Source organism: Symphodus melops, assembly GCF_947650265.1.
Source record: "Symphodus melops genome assembly, chromosome: 12".
NCBI lineage: Eukaryota > Metazoa > Chordata > Actinopteri > Labriformes > Labridae > Symphodus > Symphodus melops.
This window is the reverse complement of record NC_136702.1, coordinates 15130170-15148115: the sequence shown is the minus strand read 5'-3', so window position 1 is coordinate 15148115 and position 17946 is coordinate 15130170. Positions and strand designations below refer to the sequence as shown.

The 17946-nt window shown below is 41.2% G+C and overlaps 1 protein-coding gene across 1 annotated transcript in view; it reads left to right on the top strand.

Moving 5' to 3' along the window:
* LOC306833046 (general transcription factor IIF subunit 2-like) overlaps positions 1-17946 on the top strand; it is a 47109-nt gene extending 29163 nt beyond the window's left edge. The window contains exons 5-8 of the mRNA XM_079358101.1: positions 8042-8123; positions 14332-14431; positions 15160-15303; positions 17512-17946. Coding sequence (XP_079214227.1) covers positions 8042-8123; positions 14332-14431; positions 15160-15303; positions 17512-17646 — 461 coding nt within the window. The 3' untranslated portion in view covers positions 17647-17946. The remainder of the gene's footprint in view (positions 1-8041; positions 8124-14331; positions 14432-15159; positions 15304-17511) is intronic.

Genomic DNA, 17946 nt, shown 5'->3' with positions numbered 1-17946 from the left:
AAAAAAAAAAGAAAAAGGCCACCTGTCTTTTTGAACATTTTGTAACATGTATAACGGCTGCAAACCTTCAAAATGACTATTGGCATTCTAACAAAAAGGGTCAACCTGCTTCTATCACATGACTCAAAAATCAAAGACAGTGTTATTTCAGAGAAGCAATGAATCACCCAAACCAGTCTTATTGGTGACTGATCTCTGAAGAGAAGCGGGTCACATTAGTAGCCTGAGGCACAGTAACAGTAGCAGCTTCTGAATCTCATCAGATCTAGTGTTTGTGAACAATTCTTTGATCTTTTATTCTGTGGGTACTGAATGGAGCGTGAGGTTGGTACATCTCTGCTCTGTGGAGCTGCATTTGTGTAACATACACAGAAGAGCAGCACCAATGTTGCATGCGGATGGAGGAGGCGACTTGACATTTCTATTTATTGCTCCAACTCTTGTACCCGAAGGGTCGACGTGCTCGTGGCATCTATACGGAGGAAGCAGAGTTTGAGGAGGGGAGAGTTTATCCAGAGACAGTGATGGTGGATGGAGAACTGGTGGGTGGCGGGTTGTTTGTTGTGTTAAACATTAGGAAGGTCAGAGCTTTGTGGAAAAGGGCCTCGGAGAAGATGAGTGTGAGGGGGTGGACAAGTTACCACCTCACCCTCGCATCTGTCTCTCGCCTTCTCTCCTTTCTTTACTCGACCGCTTTCACTCCTCCTACAAGAAATAAGATGAATGTAACGAGAAATAGCCTCCGCTTCACGTAATAGTTAATTTATGTTTCCAGTCCACAGATTAGAGTTCAGAGACAGATTGAAGATTTCTTTTGAAGTTTGTTTTAAAAGGGTTAACAAGGTTCACAGATTTATCAAGGGATCTTTTGATGAAACTACTGTTTTGGATGGATAATGGGTGCAATAACTGCCGTAGACAGTGAACCTGATCAGCTGTATGTGCTGCTCAAGAAAGAGTGTGTTTGTAAGAAGCGTTGTTTGTATTCAGTAGTAGAGTCCAGGATGGGGCGCGTAGGAGAAGTAGGATGCTGAATATTATGCTTTAGGTGTGGACCAAAACATCCATCTAGCACTCAGGAGTCTTAAAGAGAAGCCAACATGGAAGAGAAGACCATTTCTGTTAAGTGTTCCTCCCACACATGGAAAGCCTTGAGATACACATGCTGTGGTCAATCCACATCCCCATGCTGGTGTTATCTGTCAAATTTACTGTATGTGTGTCTTTGTTGTTTCTCCTTTCTTCAGCATCCCTTCCCGCTGAAGCTGGCCAGAGTAAAATAAAGACTCGTGTTGCATGAGGGGAAAAAAACTCCTTTTCTTTCGGACCAATAATAGCTTTTTACTCGACTGTGACAACACAGTCTGGATGTTGCCGTTATATAGCCAAAGAGTGCATGTGTGCACATGTTCCTTGTGTGTGGGTGTTTTTTGGACATGTTGTTGGCAAGTGCTCCGGCACTTTCCAGCAAATAATTGCACATAATTGCATCCATTTGTGGCAAAGATGAACATTAGCGAGATCTGTGACGCGTACACTGCGAAAGCGTTTGTTTCCTCAAGATAGATGCACTCTCGATGGAATGTTGCGTGACACGTGATGTCAGGTGGCATGTGATGGTTACTATGGTGACCGTGGCAGTTTGCACCTGCATTTTTTTTTCAGCTGTGATTAACACTGAATACATCAAGGCTTCTTTAAAAAAAAAAAAAAAATGCAGGTGATAATGTGTATTATATCCATGTCTCCGTCCTAGCTTGTTGAAAAATGGAACAAAGCCTGAAAAGATCCTATGGGCACAGAGTAAAAGCTTTAAAGCTAGAAAGCTTTTGTTCCAGCTCCATTGTTGTCCACATTGGATTGTCTTATTCCACAATCAGATTTCATTATCTGTTGTAAGTACAGAAGGCCATTCAAGTGAATCCATTTATTGCAAACCACTTTTTCCTGTTCTTCAGAATGTGGTAAACAGCAGGATTTGATAAAGGTCTTAACTGTTCAGTTAATTCCCTAATGGACAGAGCTAATTAAAACCATTACTCTTCATTTACTGAATTAAGCCAGCGAGCTAGTTTAGAGGGTTTTTAAAGATGTCAAATCACAATCAGAATTGAGTTTTATTGCGGCATACAATGAATTTGTCTTGATTTATTGGTGCAAACACATTGGGGTGTGTGTGGGGGGGGGCACTTCATCATCTACAAAAGCCTTGACGCCATCCGAGACAAAATAGATTATTTCTATATTTAATTTACATCTGACTCTAAGCTGCCATGCTGATTCTTTTGACTGTTCAAAGAGAGCAGGATGAGATGTTTTGTACATGCATCTACAGTACAAGACCTTGAAGGCACCGAGATCGACACAGATCTGAAAGCCGCTTTGGCCAAAATCCACCATGCTGACGTTTATAGCCCTTCAACAAGTAGCTCTGTTAAACTGTAGTTTAAAAAAAACCCACCACTCATGTTATCGTTTAGCAAGAAAGAAAATAGGAGAATAGGTGTCAGGAGTCGCTCTGGCAGAGTAGCGCCCCCTAGCATTCAAGCATAATTAACTTTTTTTTTTTCTCGTATTAAACTCATGAGCAACATTTTAAGGTTTGTTTAGATTCCACAGAGAGACTTGTCAAACTAAAAAAAAAAAAAAAAAAAAAAAGTTCAGCAATGTACCAACATTGAGTCATTTTTGGTGTGTAAGGTTTTTATTGTCAGTAAGATATTTAATAAATCAATTTTGGATTCATTGAATTGGTAGACATTTCTGTAAATTTATATTTGGGGAAGTTTTTTGGTGATATGTTCCAGCAGCACCCTGTCCTTTTTTTATTTTATTTTTGAGCCTTTTATTGACGAGATAGGACGCTGGATAGAGTTGGAAATCGGGGAAAGAGATCAGTTGATGAGATGCAGGAAAGGAGGCACAGTTTAGATCCGAACCCTGACTGCCTGTCGGGGGACAAAAGCCTCCGTACATGGGCCGTGCACAGTAACCGCTACGCTACTGGCTACCTCCAGCATCCTGCCCTGAGATCAACGAACAACTTGAACTAACTGCACGGTCCCACAACACTCTATTAAAAGTGAGTGGGAGCTGTAGTTGACTTTACTGTGGGGAGTTCACATCAGCTCCACTCTGCAGCTTCGTACTAGTACTGACCGAAATGGAACACAACCTACTATTTCCTGTGATTTGATGAAAAATCTAAATGGAATTAATAATTTGTGAGAGAACGAGCACAACTTAAATAAATGGAGACAAAAATCATGAATGAATAGAAAGTGTTTTTTTTTTTTTTTGCTCAGTTGGGCAAACACCGCAGAGATGCATTCTATTTTTTAATTGAGAAAAACCTCGGCATATCAAAAAAAAACCTGATGGAGAGGCGTTTTAGAAACTGACGCTGTTTTGGGTGACGATCGAGAGGTAGCGATGACTTCTCGTATATTTCCTTTGCGTTTGTCCCCTACGTGTTGAGTGGGACCGACTACGACACAAAGGAAAGACGTTAGTGAGGGAAGTGTCGATATGTGGGAGGGATCTGGCAAGTGTCCGTGAGGAGTCACTAATTTTACACATTTTCGCACCTGAGGTTCCTCATCTGACGATAAGAATTGTGAAAATATTAATATGAATTCAACAGCCTGTCTGCCTCCTCCGCCTGTCACCTAGTCCTATCAATCTGATGATTCACAGAGCCTTGGCACCTTTAGTGGCCCCCCACAGCTCCTTGTAGAGTTTTTAACTCGGTTTGCCCTTTGAGCATCTCTTTCTGCTGCTTTTCTTCACTCATGAGTGTGAAATATATCACCTCTTTGGACCTTTCATGTGTCCTAACAGAACCAATGCCAAACCATGCAACAATGCACAATAGGGCCAAGCTGTCGCCAATTTAACACCAACGCTCACCAACTGGACTCCACCATTTCTCCCTCAGTTGATTCAGGAGAAGAAATTGATGAGAGTGGCTCTTCATGCTGATTGGAGAGGAGCAGGAGAGGCATCACGTCGTTACTGAAAAAAAGAACACAGAAGCAGCTGACATCAAAGGACAGCTGTGATCGGGTATGAAATAGTAACCGTGTTACTCACAGGTGATGGCTGTCAGCTTGGCCCTTTTACTAAGAAACTGGGAGAGTGCCAGCACAGAAGCGAGACATCGCTGCAGACAGTTAATTTTACCATGTAATTAAGCTTCGAGAAAAACTGAAATCACTCCAGATAGTACAAATATATGCTATGTTTAGAACTTTTTCAGGCTTTTACTTTGCCATCAGCAAGCCACTTTGTTTCAGCACTGTCAAATGTATGTTCCTCTGCCTGCAGCATACTGAGCCAATAGTTAACAAGTGTCTTGAATTTAGCCAAATAGATCTATGAATTTTGATATACATAGATAATATCAAGCTTCTGTGCCTGCACGCCTACCAGTTTCTCAATAAAGAGGCCCAGCTGACCGATGTCACCTATGAGTAATACAGTGAATATTTTCAAGTACCTCATATGACCACTCTCAACAACTACCCCTCCGATCTTTCTTTCGCTGGTAATTAAGAAAATGGAAAAATGTGGAGGGTTTTTTTTTTTCATTCCAAGGTCCGACAAGGAATATTCCAGATTGTCAACACCTAGTGAAGCATGAGGATAATCCTCAACCAGGAACCTAACTCGAGAGAGAAAAAAAAAGTAAATGATAGAAAAGTTAATAAGCCCTCATATTAATCAACTTATGTGGATCCGAGCATTAGCTGCCTAATGCGTTCCAAATAATAACCAAATATTCAACTAAATGACAAACAACGGAGTTACCCCTCATCAGTTTTGGTAAAGGACAGTGACACTTCACAAACTGTTAGTCATACTCAGAATATTCATCATTTTGCTCTTTTCTGAAATGTTGCTTTCTGATCTCTTTCTAACAATTTTTTTTTCTTTTAAACTTTGGACCATGTATTTAGAAACGTCTCTGGTAGTACACAACAACTGCTCTGAAATGTCAAATATGATAGTTGGGTCAGAAGTAATGGTTTATTAAAGTAGTCTTTATTGTTGAGAATCTGTTTCCGTCTCTGAATGTTTTTAGTTGATATCCTTTTCTGAAACTGTATCTGTTGAATAAGCGTCGACTTAGATAAAGCACATTTTTAAATGTACTGCAACATACATGTAAGCATGATGTCAAGGACATGACGTGAGTAAATGACTTCCATGTAATATGTACCTTCATTGTATTGCCCCCTAGCTAATTATAGATTATAGGTTAAAAATGAGACGCTCAAGCTGAAAACATTTTGAGCATCTTCTTTTTAAATCAGCAGTTTAAAATGCATCATTGGAAGCAGTACTCATAAGGCTTGTTGTGCACACGGGGAGTCGCCTACTCTGTCTAATTGAATGATGATGCATTGCTAAAGAGCTGTGTGTGTGTGTGTGGCCTGATTTACAGAGTACTAAATTGTGTGCTCAGTGTGTGTTTGGTTGGTGAGCAGTTTGCGGGTGATCTACTAAGAAAATGTACGTGAATGATAACAGGTGCAAACTTTGTGGAAGGTCAGGCTTTTGGGTGTTCTACTGGTTTAAGTCACGGAGATGATGAACGGAAAACAGGATGACTGCAAGCACAAAATACAGAGCGTTAGTGGAAGAGGCAAATAAACGCACGTTATTTTTAAGTTATAGCAGATAAATCTGAATATAACAAGAAACATGGCTTACAAGAAAAGTCCATCTTTTGAATGAATTGTCATACTGTACATTGCGCAATAAGGTGTAAGCTGTGTCCTCAGGCGCAGCACTCAGGCCATTATTTCACACCAGACAGCTGGCCCAGCGCTGTGTTGCCCTCACAAGAAGTATCCAAGACGGGGAGCAGCGGTGAGGTCCCCCAATCGAAGCGTCAAACAGCGTAACAGCAAGCAGCTATAGAGGGAGGAGACGAGTGTGATAGGGAGAAGAGTGCACCGGGCGGGACGAGCTGGGGGAGAGACGTCCAGCACGAGAAAAAGGAAATCCCCAGTTTGAAATAACGTTGGTGAAAAAAGTGAAATGGGATGACAAAAATGTCGATGTTGAAATTCTTTAGATGCAGAGGCTGTGAATGTTGAATTATATGAATTTAATCAAGGTGTTTCTCTTTGTTTACTATTATGAAGCAAATAAAAAATAAATGCATGCCATTCATTTTCTATCATTGGAAACTTGTTAACACGTATTGGGGGAGTTCTTTTAATAATAGTGCCTTTTTTTATTTTGCCTATGTCTTCTGCTAACTGCAGCCTGTTGTGTGTAACACTGGGCTCCTGGATCAGCACGCTCCTTTCGAAGGTGTTAAATTCAGACACCGTCACAATCACCGCAATTTTTGTTGTGTAAATTTTTATCTGGTGTAAATCACATTACGTGTACTAACTGAACTTCTTTGCATTTTTCCCCTCCCAGTATTTTGCACGCTGGGACAGAAACACCTCATATTGCATATTTAATATTGCATAATTAAGGCAAAGGTACTAAATGGACAATGTGTTGTTTTGCTCATATGAAAGGCGCAGTCATCACTGAACGCTGTTTGTAGATCAGACCGCATATTTTTTTAAGGTGGTATCAAGTTTGCACAACGTTGAGTGTCAGGCCCGGAGTGTCTTTGGGCGCAGGGTGAGGCGCGACTCAAAGGTTCTCTGAATCCTTGGCGTTGTAGACTGGCATTGATGAGATCCAGCGTCCTCTGAGTAGAAAAAGTGGATCTTAAGCTGGGTGTTACTCATGAAACAAGATTATTCCTTCATATAAGGGCCTGACTGATATTGGAATTTAGCGGCTGATATTAGGGCTGGGGTACGGAGTGGAATCTGATCCCAATATCTTTCTATTATCTATTATTGATCCCTCAAAATACAGACAGTTATCAAAGACTTGTGAAAAAGATATTTAAGACAGATTTGGATAGTTACTCAACTGGAAAAAGTAACTGTGAATACATTTATGTGCTTGACCGCTTGACACTCTGGAGAGTGATCAGGCTTTTGGTAATCCATTGAACACACTCTGCTGGTGACAGCCAGCAAGAAAACTGCCAGTATGATACAATGAAATGCGATCCGACTGGTGAATACAACTTATACTATCATGATGTTGGCGATAAAGTTAACAGACACCAATAGCCACATGAAATGGTTAAATTGGCAGATGATATTGGACGAACTTGAATTTATATTTAAAGATATTTTGGTCACATATAAAGGTTTATTAGTTTGAAGGCTGGAAAAAGGGCTTTTTTTTATCAATGGTAAAGATTCAAATAAAAAAAACAAATCAAACTTATGTTAATTTTAACAGCAATGTGTCACCTTTTTTTGCATGTTGGTCCTCAGGAGTGCTTAGCTTCTTCTTCATTTTTTTTTTTTTTTTTACAGACAAGTATGGTGTAGTGAGTGTGACTTCATGTAGAGTGACACTTAACTTTGACAGTTTGGTAAACAGCCATGAAGTGCTGCAGAGAGGCTGTCATCCTGGCACTTTGTCCAATCCTTGCTACCCTCACTTGGAGCGACTGATGGCTTCATGTGACTAATGTTGGCTCCACACCCAGAACCCAGAGAGTTATGCTGAACTTTGACTCTTCAGCAGGCTTTGTAGAACCTTCTCTGGGCTTTTGTGAACATGTGCACGCCTGACTAATGCAGTGTGCATGAATATGGGTGACTGCAACACTCACATCCAGGCTTTTAATCATCACATTAAACAATGGACTTTTATGATGTGTGGTTTTTCAGTTACTTATGACTGTAAGTTTTATACATGTGGAACATCTTAGTGTAGTCATAATCATATTTTGGATTTTGAACTGTTTATCACACTGGGAATACAAACAGCATGCTTCTAATCATGTTTACTGTTTCTGTTGGAGGCCTTCAGTTCAATGAGAAAAGGGTTTTTCAAACAAAATGTGGAGTTGAACTGAATAAAGGATTGAATTGTATCAAATTGAATGCATGTCATGTTTCTGAATCATGACTAAGCAGCTGAGTCACTGTCTTTGTTCTAGATGGAATCAGTCTGGAGGGGATGGTGGTGCACCGAGCTGAATGCAGACCAGTCGTCAATGACAACTATATGAAGCTGAAGAAGTGAGTCAACTTTGTTCCGTTCTGTCCCAACTTCCGTTTAAAAACGCAATAACTTCAAATAGGAGATTTCTCTTTGGCAAAAAAAAAAGGGATATAGCAAAATAAGATTGTTTGTATTTTAAATACAGGGAATGAATGTTGTAAACAGAAGAAAAAAAGGAACACTAAGGCGGCTGAAAGAGAGTAAATCAAATAGTGATCACACTTTCAGTGTCCGTACTGATAAAAAGGTCAACAATTGTTGCACGTTAAAGTTAAAAAAAAAACCTCAAAGGTGTTAAATGTAACTTTCAAAAGCACTGAGTTTGTAGCGATGCATGGCAGTCAGGTGAACTGCACCAGTAACCCTGTTGCTCGCTCTCCTGCATGTGCTCATCATATGTCATACGTGCTCATACGGCATCAACATTGCCCCTGAAACACTGTCATAATGTTTACAGAGGACGTTAGTTGTCATACACCTGTTATACTCTGTGAAGGAGTCTGTGCGTCTCATTCTCCGTCCTACAAACAACAGTCTCGCAGGACTGTGTGACAAGTTTGTCCGCCTGTGAGAGCTCCTAGGATTGATAAAAGTGTGTGGAAGGCGGCCTCTGTCTGTGCAGGTGAAGACCAGGGGAGTGTGATGAGTTTGTACTGTTGATTTCTGTAAGTGGAGCAGAGTAAAAAATAAAATGACAGGCTTGAGCTTTCGTAGAAAATCGGACCGGAGCAAAATGAACATTTCCTTTTTCACATCAGTTAAATGTTCGCTTATTGGTGAGTGATAACTTAGTAATGGGAGAGTGCAAGCGCGGAATAATTTAATAATAATAATTTTAAAAAATCATGTAACTTGTAGCTGTATATCAATCATGAGGCTGTTTGACAAACACAGTACCAAACCCCTGCAGTCCCTGTACAAACAAACCTCAAAAGTCCCATGCAACATCATCGTTGCAGGATTTTGGAGAAGAATAATCTTTAGAATTTTGAGAATCTTAAAGCTTTTTTCAAATTTTTGTATAAAATTTGTAAATGATTTGGCGTCACCGCCATCGCGTCAATTTATTAACTTTCGCTCAGTGGAGTCGATCAAATCTCCAAGAATATCTTCGACAAGAGCTGGTCGTGTAGCCTTTCGTCGCTCTGCTTTTGGGGCGATCAGATTTCTGTGTGAAAGCATCGACTCAGTGGAACGCCCTGCCAGACGATACAAAGAACTGTCACTCAATCAGCAGCTTTAAACACAAACTGAAAAATCTGCTCAAAGACCCTTAATTCTGTAACCACTGATCTTGATCGATACATTTAAGTGTGTGTTTGCATATGTGTGTGTTTAGATAATCTGCTCTGTTTGTTGCAGACATATTTTATATTTAGTATTAGTGTGTGATGTTTTAATTGTGACCGAGGGACTGCAGATGTAAACTAGCTCTAAGCTAACTCTGGTGCAATACATCAAATGGCAACATTTATGTTTGATATTGTACATGGTCCCTTTACAAATAAATACAAATAAAAAAAACATATTTGAAAGTTACATATAGCACCTTTAACGATTAAGATAATTCTTTTAATTAATGGAGTAAAATATCTGAACTATACAAAGTCATGTAAAAGACAGACAGGACGTCGTCTCGTCTGTTTTGGACAGATTCGGAATAAACTTGCATAAATTCACATTTTGTGGATATACTCCAGCTGGAGCAGAGAAGTGTGTTAGTTTACAGAGGGGGGAAAAAACTGCATCTGTTAATGTGTAAACAGAAACCTCTCGAGTCCACTCTGCCTTTGTCTCCTTTTTATTGGAATCCGTTAGTTCAGATAGTTAGTGGATGGCATTGCTATAGCAACAGCCTCACTATGGCAGATGCACTGCAACAATATAACCCAAGGCAAATGCACAACACAGTGTTCTCTAGTGTATGAGAGTGTCAGCCATCAAATGAGGACAACACGTAATAGGGAAATAACTGGAAAAAATGTTCCAGCTTGTCTGCATAAAGACAATTTAGTGAGATTAGTTCTTTGACAGGAGGTTGCTGATAGTCTGGGGGGAGAGGTCCTTGGAGTTATCAGAGTGGCACAGTGACGTGTTTTAGATACTGAACTCAGATTTGTCTTGCTGTATTTTATGTCTGACTTGAAATCGTTTACTCGGCTCTCTGCTCCCATCGGGAAGGCAGCTGACAAATGTCCCTCCATCAAGGCAGGATGTGGAGGACATTATGTCGTCATGGCAGTGCCTCTGTGTGTGTGTGTGTGTGTGTGTGTGTGTGTGTGTGTGTGTGTGTGTGTGTGTGTGTGTGTGTGTGTGTGTGTGTGTGTGTGTGTGTGTGTGTGTGTGTGTGTGTGTGTGTGTGTGTGTGTGTGTGTGTGTGTGTGTGTGTGTGTGTGTGTGTGTGTGTGTGTGTGTGTGTGTGTGTGTGTGTGTGTGTGTACTCGGTTCTAAAGGTGAAAGGGTCAAAGGTATCTTTATTGTCTCCGCAGGGAAATTATTTTGCAGCAGGAAACCAAAAACAATCCAACTGACACTAACACCATGTACATTCAATTTAAATAAAACCTGAAAGCCCAGCAGAGATAATCCAGCATCCTGATAAAAGGGAAAGTGCAAAGTGCAATGAACACGAATTTAAAATTTAACAGACAAAGAGCCGCAGGTACAAATGAGAGCCGATGCCTTTTAGTCCTCGCCACAGACAGCCTGTACCGTCTGTCTGAGGGAAGAAGACTGAACTCTGCACACAGAGGGTGATCTGGCCTCTGCAGTAGAGAAGTCGCCTTTCTCACCACCTGCCTGCTGTAGACGTCCCTCAGCTGAACTTGACTCCTCCCAGCAATCTTGCTTCTCACTTTAATAAGGCTACCTTATCGTTTTTTATTGACTCACACCAGATTACCATACCAAGTGATAATGCAAAACAGAGTCAATAAAACAGGGTCATCATCATCTCAGAGGAAACATTAAAAGAGTGCATTTCACTTAAAAAATACAACCGCTGTTGAACCTTTTTTGTTCTAGCAACAGCATGTTGCTCAAAGGAAGATTGTCTAGAAGATTCAGACGGCAGTTGTCCATCACTCATGTCAAAAGGGACAGTAATGTTTCTTGACAAATTGAGGTTATCTACAGAAAAGGATTCAGACCCCTTTAAAATTTTCCCTCTTTGTTTCATTGCAGCCATTTGTCAAAATCGAAAAAGTTTATTTTCTCATTAATGTACACTCAGCACCCCATCTTGACAGAAAAAACAACAGAAATGTAGAATTTTTTGCTAATGTATTAAAAAAGAAAAACTGAAATATCACATGGTCATAAGTATTCAGACCCTTTGCTGTGACGCTCATATTTAACTAACATGCTATCCATTTCTTCTGATCCTCCTTGAGATGGTTCTGCTCCTTCATTAGAGTCCAGCTGTGTTTAATTAAACTGATTGGACTTGATTAGGAAAGGCACACACCTGTCTATATAAGACCTTACAGCTCACAGTGCATGTCAGAGCAAATGAGAATCATGAGGTCGAAAGAACTGCCCAAGGAGCTCAGAGACAGAATTGTGGCAAGGCACAGATCACACCAAGGTTACTAAAGAATTTCTGCAGCACTCAAGGTTCCTAAGAGCACAGTGGCCTCTATAATCCTTAAATGGAAGAAGTTAGGGACGACCAGAACTCTTCCTAAACATGGCTGTCCAGCCAAACTGAGCAATCGTGGGAGAAGAGGCTTGGTGAGAGAGGTAAAGAAGAACCCAAAGATCACCTTGTGGCTGAGCTCTAGAGATGCAGTTGGGAGATGGGAGACAGTTCCACAAAGTCAACTATCACTGCAGCCCTCCACCAGTCATTGCTTCCCCTCAACGCAAGACGTATGAAAGCCTGCATAGAGTTTGCCAAAAACACATGAAGAACTCCCAGACTATGGCAAAGAAGATTTTCTGGTCTGATGAGACCAAGATTGAACTTTTGGTGTTAATTTCACGCGCGCGTGTGAGCGTGTAGAAAACCAGGCACTGCTCATCACCTGCCCAATACAATCCCAACAGTGAAACGTGGTGGCAGCATCATGCTATGGGGGGGCTTATCAGCTGCAGGGACAGGACGACTGGTTGCAATTGAAGGAAAGATTAATGTACAGAGATATCCTGGAAGAAAACCTCTTCCAGAGTGCTCAGGTCCTCAGACTGGGCCGAAGGTTCACCTTCCAACAAGACAATGACCCTAAGCACACAGCTAAAATAACAAATGAGTGGCTTCGGAACAACTCTGTGACCATTCTTGGCTGGCCCAGCCAGAGCCCTGACCTAAACCCTATTGAGCATGTCTGGAGAGACCTGAAAATGGCTGTCCACCAACGTTCACCATCCAACCTGACAGAACTGGAGAGGATCCCCAAACCCAGGTTTAAAAAACTTGTTGCATCATTCCCAAGAAGACTCATGGCTGTACTAGCTCAAAGGGTGCTTCTACTCAATACTGAGCAAAGGGTCTGAATACTTATGACCATGTGATGTTTCCGTTTTTCTTTTTTAATGCATTTTTGGGGTGCACTCAAACCATGAAAGTACCAGTTTAGTTCGCTTTCTTTGGTCCAGACCAAATACATCCATCCATCCATTTTCTACCGCTTATCCGGGGCCGGGTCGCGGGGGCAGCAGTTGAAGCAGAGATACCCAGACTTCCCTCACTCCAGCTCTTCCAGCGGGAAACCATAGGCGTTCCCAAGCCAGCCGAGAGACATAGGGTGGATCCCAAGTGTCTTATTTGCAGTCTCCTCGGTCCTCGGTCCTCGGCCGAACCGGAAGTAGTTCCAAAGCCGCCATGTTGAGGATCGTCCCAAAGCTCTCATAGCGAACGGAGGAGAGAGGATCGAGGAGAGAGGAGGCTGATCCGAGGAGCGATGACCGAGGAGACACGAGAGCCGACTTCACGGAAGTCTTTTCACTGACAGACACGCCCCCTTCTCTTATATCACTCATTGACTGGACGCTGCACAAGATCAGACTTCAGTGAAACTTCTCAACATGAGCAGAGTTTAATATCGGAGAAGAGACGGACATTAAAAAGACGCTAAACGGAGCGTCTGACATTTAAACATCTGATGAACATCAGTGAGTTTGTAAAGAGTCGCTCTGTGATGAGCTGCGATTAAAAAGACATGAAGATTAACAACCAAATATGAAGCTCTATAACTTCTATAAAATCAATACATCCTTCATGTTCTGTTCATCATCCCTCAGACTGTTTGAATGTCTGATGATGATGAGGATGACAGTTTGATGAAGAGGGAGTCCGTTTTACATTCACACTTATTTATCTTCTCAAAGTTTCATCATTTAGATTCTAATCAATCATTTTCAGTATCCTGACACATAAATATCTGTTTATAAAATACAGAGTTCACTGTCTAAATACAGGCTAGGTTCAGTCCAAACTGTTTAATAGAACGTGATCAGCTGATGTTGCGTCATGTGACACTGTCGAGGCAACGACGTCTCATGTGTCTTAAAGCTGATTTCCTCGGTCCTCTCTCCTCGGCTTCGTTTCCTCCGTGCATCTCTGGTGGGCGGGACTAAGACGCAAGTGGAGGAGACAACTCGGAGGACACTCGGTGCAAATAAGACACTTGGGATGCACCCATAGTCTCTCCAGCGTGTCCTGGGTCGACCCTGAGGCCTCCTCCCGGAGTGACATGGCCCGGAAGGAGGCATCCGGACCAGATGCCTGAACCACCTCAACTGACTCCTCTCGATGTGAGGGAGTAGCGGCTCTACTCCGAGCTCCTCCCTGGTGACCGAGCTCCTTGCAGTTCATTTTCACATTGCACTTTTCGCAAGAGGCCCAGAATTCATCAACAAAACCACGTGTGCAAAGATCGTTCAATCATAGGACAAAAAGGTCTGGGGCATGGTAAAGCGCAAAATGAAAGTAAACAATCATAGAGATCTTGTGTGCTGCACTCGCTGTCCTGGTATTGAACATTTTTAACTTGTTAGTGTCGGTACGAAAATATTCCATTGTGCAAATAAAATGTCAGCCTATGTGTGGGCAATCAACCGGTGTTATGATGAATATGGCCGAGGTTATCAATGAATTTTCCCCCGTTGGGGGATCAATAAAGTTTCTCCTTACCTCCATGCAGACGAGCACATATCTTGGAGAGATAAAGTTGGACTGAAAGAAAACCTTAAACACACGTTGTCTCTTTTTAATGTGTGTTTCAGGTTGCAGATCAGAGAGTCCACCAAGCCTCAGCGTGTCTCACAGCAGCTCGAGAGAGCAGTCACGACCATCTTTAAGCCCGTAGCCAACCACGACTTCAATGTGAGCATGTCTTCAATGTTTCCTGTCATTTCCTGATCTGTGATGTCACTGTTCTGTCTTTACAGGCCAGAGGTTCAACATTTCTGAAAAGAAATATCAAATAAATTAAAATGAATGTAACTGCTTGGTGTAAGGCTGGTGACCTTCAGTCATGTCATCAGGATTGTTCCGGATCAGGGCTTAATGTCTACTCATTTAAAGGGATACTTCACCCATTTGCATGAAGCTGTGTATCATTAGAAACATGGTAGTAGTGTTGAATGGTCATGAATCCAGCCCTCATTTTGCCCTGAGACGAGAAAAATGTGTTTTTCTTTGCTTGAAAGTTTTCTTCATGTGATGCAAAAAGCGTCATATTGCATTACTCATGACCATTCAGCACTACTACCATGTTTCTAATGATACACAGCCTCATGTAAATGGGTGAAGTATCCCTTTAAAGTTAAAATATTGTGTCACAAAGAGGTTGAAAACCTTAAAGAATACGACATTTAGTTCAGATTAAGAGTCAGGAAATCTCTGTACATTTCTCTGTGATAGCAACATCAAAGTCTAATCTGTACAGCAGTAGCACCTTATACCAATATACTCTGCACAATAAGTGCACTTTGTGAAAAATGTATCAGTCAGCGGCTTTAAAAAAAGAACATATATATATATATATATAGTTCAAGTTTCGATATATTGTTAATATTTTCAGAATGTGTCATATTCTGTGTAATTCTCAGTTGGAGCATGACAAGAAGAAGAAGTCAGAGGGGAAGATGGTGCGCGCTGAGCGGCAGGTTGTGTTGGACATGCTCTTCTCTGCCTTTGAGAAGCACCAGTACTACAACATAAAGGACTTAGTGGACATAACCAGACAGCCTGTGGTGAGCATTACACACACACACACACACACACACACACACACACACACACACACACACACACACACACACACACACACACACACACACACACACACGTTTGTGGTTATAGAGGTATTAATAAAAAAAAAAAAGGGTATCTACTTAATAATTATTATTATTTTTTTTTTTTATTTACTACATGCTCATTTTCTGACAGTTTGAGGACCGGCTCGTGCCTGTAGTAGGGAATAACCGGCAGGCTTATTGTTCGGTTTAAAAAACCCATCTGTGTCAACTGGATGGGAGCAGGGTCCAAAATGAACACCCACAAAGCACCAAATGCAGGTAGATTTTCTGTTTGGTGCTCATTTCAGAAGACAGTGGATCTAATGGATTGTAGTTCAAGTCAGAGGGGGGGTGGGGGGCCAGCAAATATATTTTTTAATTTCCTGATCTGAAAAAATGATCCAATCTGTGACTTTAATCTGTGATTGATTCAACAGAACATAATGCTTTCTTATTCAAATGAACTGTAACAGATGTGTTTGTGACACAAAAACCTAATTAGTTATTTCTGCCGTAAAAAAATATGTTTGGCAGGTGAATTTTTTCATTCTTGACCGGTGAGTCAAAAAGTGAAATTCGGACCCTGGATGGGAGCTAACGCACTTTGGTCACATCGGCAATACACTAAACATAAATCTGTTCTGTTGTGTATCATGTTATTTATGTATAGAACTGCGTAAACGTCAGAAAGGTCACTGATTAAGATTTACAACTCAGTTTTGTGATGGTTTAAAAAAAAAAAAAATCCAAAGGTTATAAAAAAGACATAAAAAGGTACAATTTAACTTAAGGATTGCTGTATATACCCTGTATACACACACACACACACACACACACACACACAGGAGCACACATACATGAGCACGCGCACACACACACACACACACACACAGACACAGGAGCACACATACATGAGCACACACACACACACACACACACACACACACACACACACACACACACACACACACACACACACAATATAGCTGGAAGACCAAAAAACAATACACCTGCCCACTATCCACCTTCCTTTGTTAAATTTGAAAAGATCGCCCACAGACTGACGTTCATGCCTGTTCACACTATCTTTTGTGCCAGAAATTTGGGCCAACATCACACATGAACACATACACTCTAACACACACACACAAACATTGGTTAAATCGATACAGTGCTGTGGATCCGTTCCAGTTCGCAGAGAACAGCATTGTGTAGGTGCTGATTAGACCTTGAGGTCCTCCTCTCCCTCTGATTGCATCTGATTGCATAACCATTGGCTGAGTAGGAGTCAAACGCCGCAATACACTCCACGCCATCATTTCTCTCCTAAAGCACTTGGCTAACACTCAATTCTACTGAACTGAAGTAACCGAAATGCCCATTATGAAAAGTCTCGCAGCACATCAGTTATTCATCAGGCACAGCATGTATGACTGTACCAGCTCAACGGAGACACCAAGTGGTGGTTGGACAGTATAGTCTCACACAAAGTCTGACTCCACCTCACCAGCTCCTGATGATTGTGAGAAATGAATTTGTCTTTTCACGTCTGTACGTGACACTATTTTTTACCAGCACACTCATGTTCAAGTCAAGTGTTAGCTCGCGTATCCCCCTCGTTCTTAGTTGTTTTCAAACTTTTTAATGTACACTTTAAACCAAATCTATAAAAAGGATTCAAGGTTGTTTATTGTCAAATATGCTCCATGTTAAACATACAGCACAGATGAAATTGCAAAAATTGCAAAAAGATATATAGAGTGAAAAACGTACGTATGTTTTTAGATGTATTTAGACAGAAGTGGTGGAAGAAGCATTCACAATAGTGCTCCTATGTCCTGACTTTCATGTTACAGCCAGCACTGGTGAAGCCAGGAGAGGGTTGGCTTAGCATAGAGCGGAGAAGCTGGTTAACAGGCAGTAATGGGGTAAAAGCTTTTCTGGCCCTGTTATAAGGTCAGTCCTGTTATTACAGGCAGAAGTGAAAAAAACATCCATCTTCTCTTTGAAACATCCAGAAGAGCCGACATGTATACTTCCAAAAGGAAGCTTCATCTGTCCCTCTGTTGAGACAAGACAATGACGACATGAGAGAAGTTGATGTCTTAATATGGTCAAGTGTTACGTCAGAGTTTTTTTATAATCCCCTCCCGTTTTTCCCAGACCTACCTGAAAGAGATCATGAGGGAAATTGGTTCCTACAACAGCAAGGGCGCTCACAAAAGCACCTGGGAGCTGAAGGCAGAGTACCGACACTACCAGTCTGCAGAGGAAGAGGAGGAGATGCAGACCGCCTAGTTCCAACAAGTTCCTTTCAAGTCCGGGTCTCATCTCATCATACTGAAGTTCTTTCCTGTGATTTTCATGATGAAATATGAGATTCCCGCAGATTCAAATTAGGTTAAAAAATATATATTTAAAAAAAGGCCTATGTCTTGTTTTCTTCAGTGATTTTGTAAATGTTGTTGACAAAAAGAAAAAGTGTTTATTACTAATCCCTGGTAGTATGTGATATTTGTTTTTCATTGTTTTTTTTTCTTTCATTAAGAGGAGGAATAACCAGGTTAAATAAAAACAGTCAAAGATTGACGAGCTAAA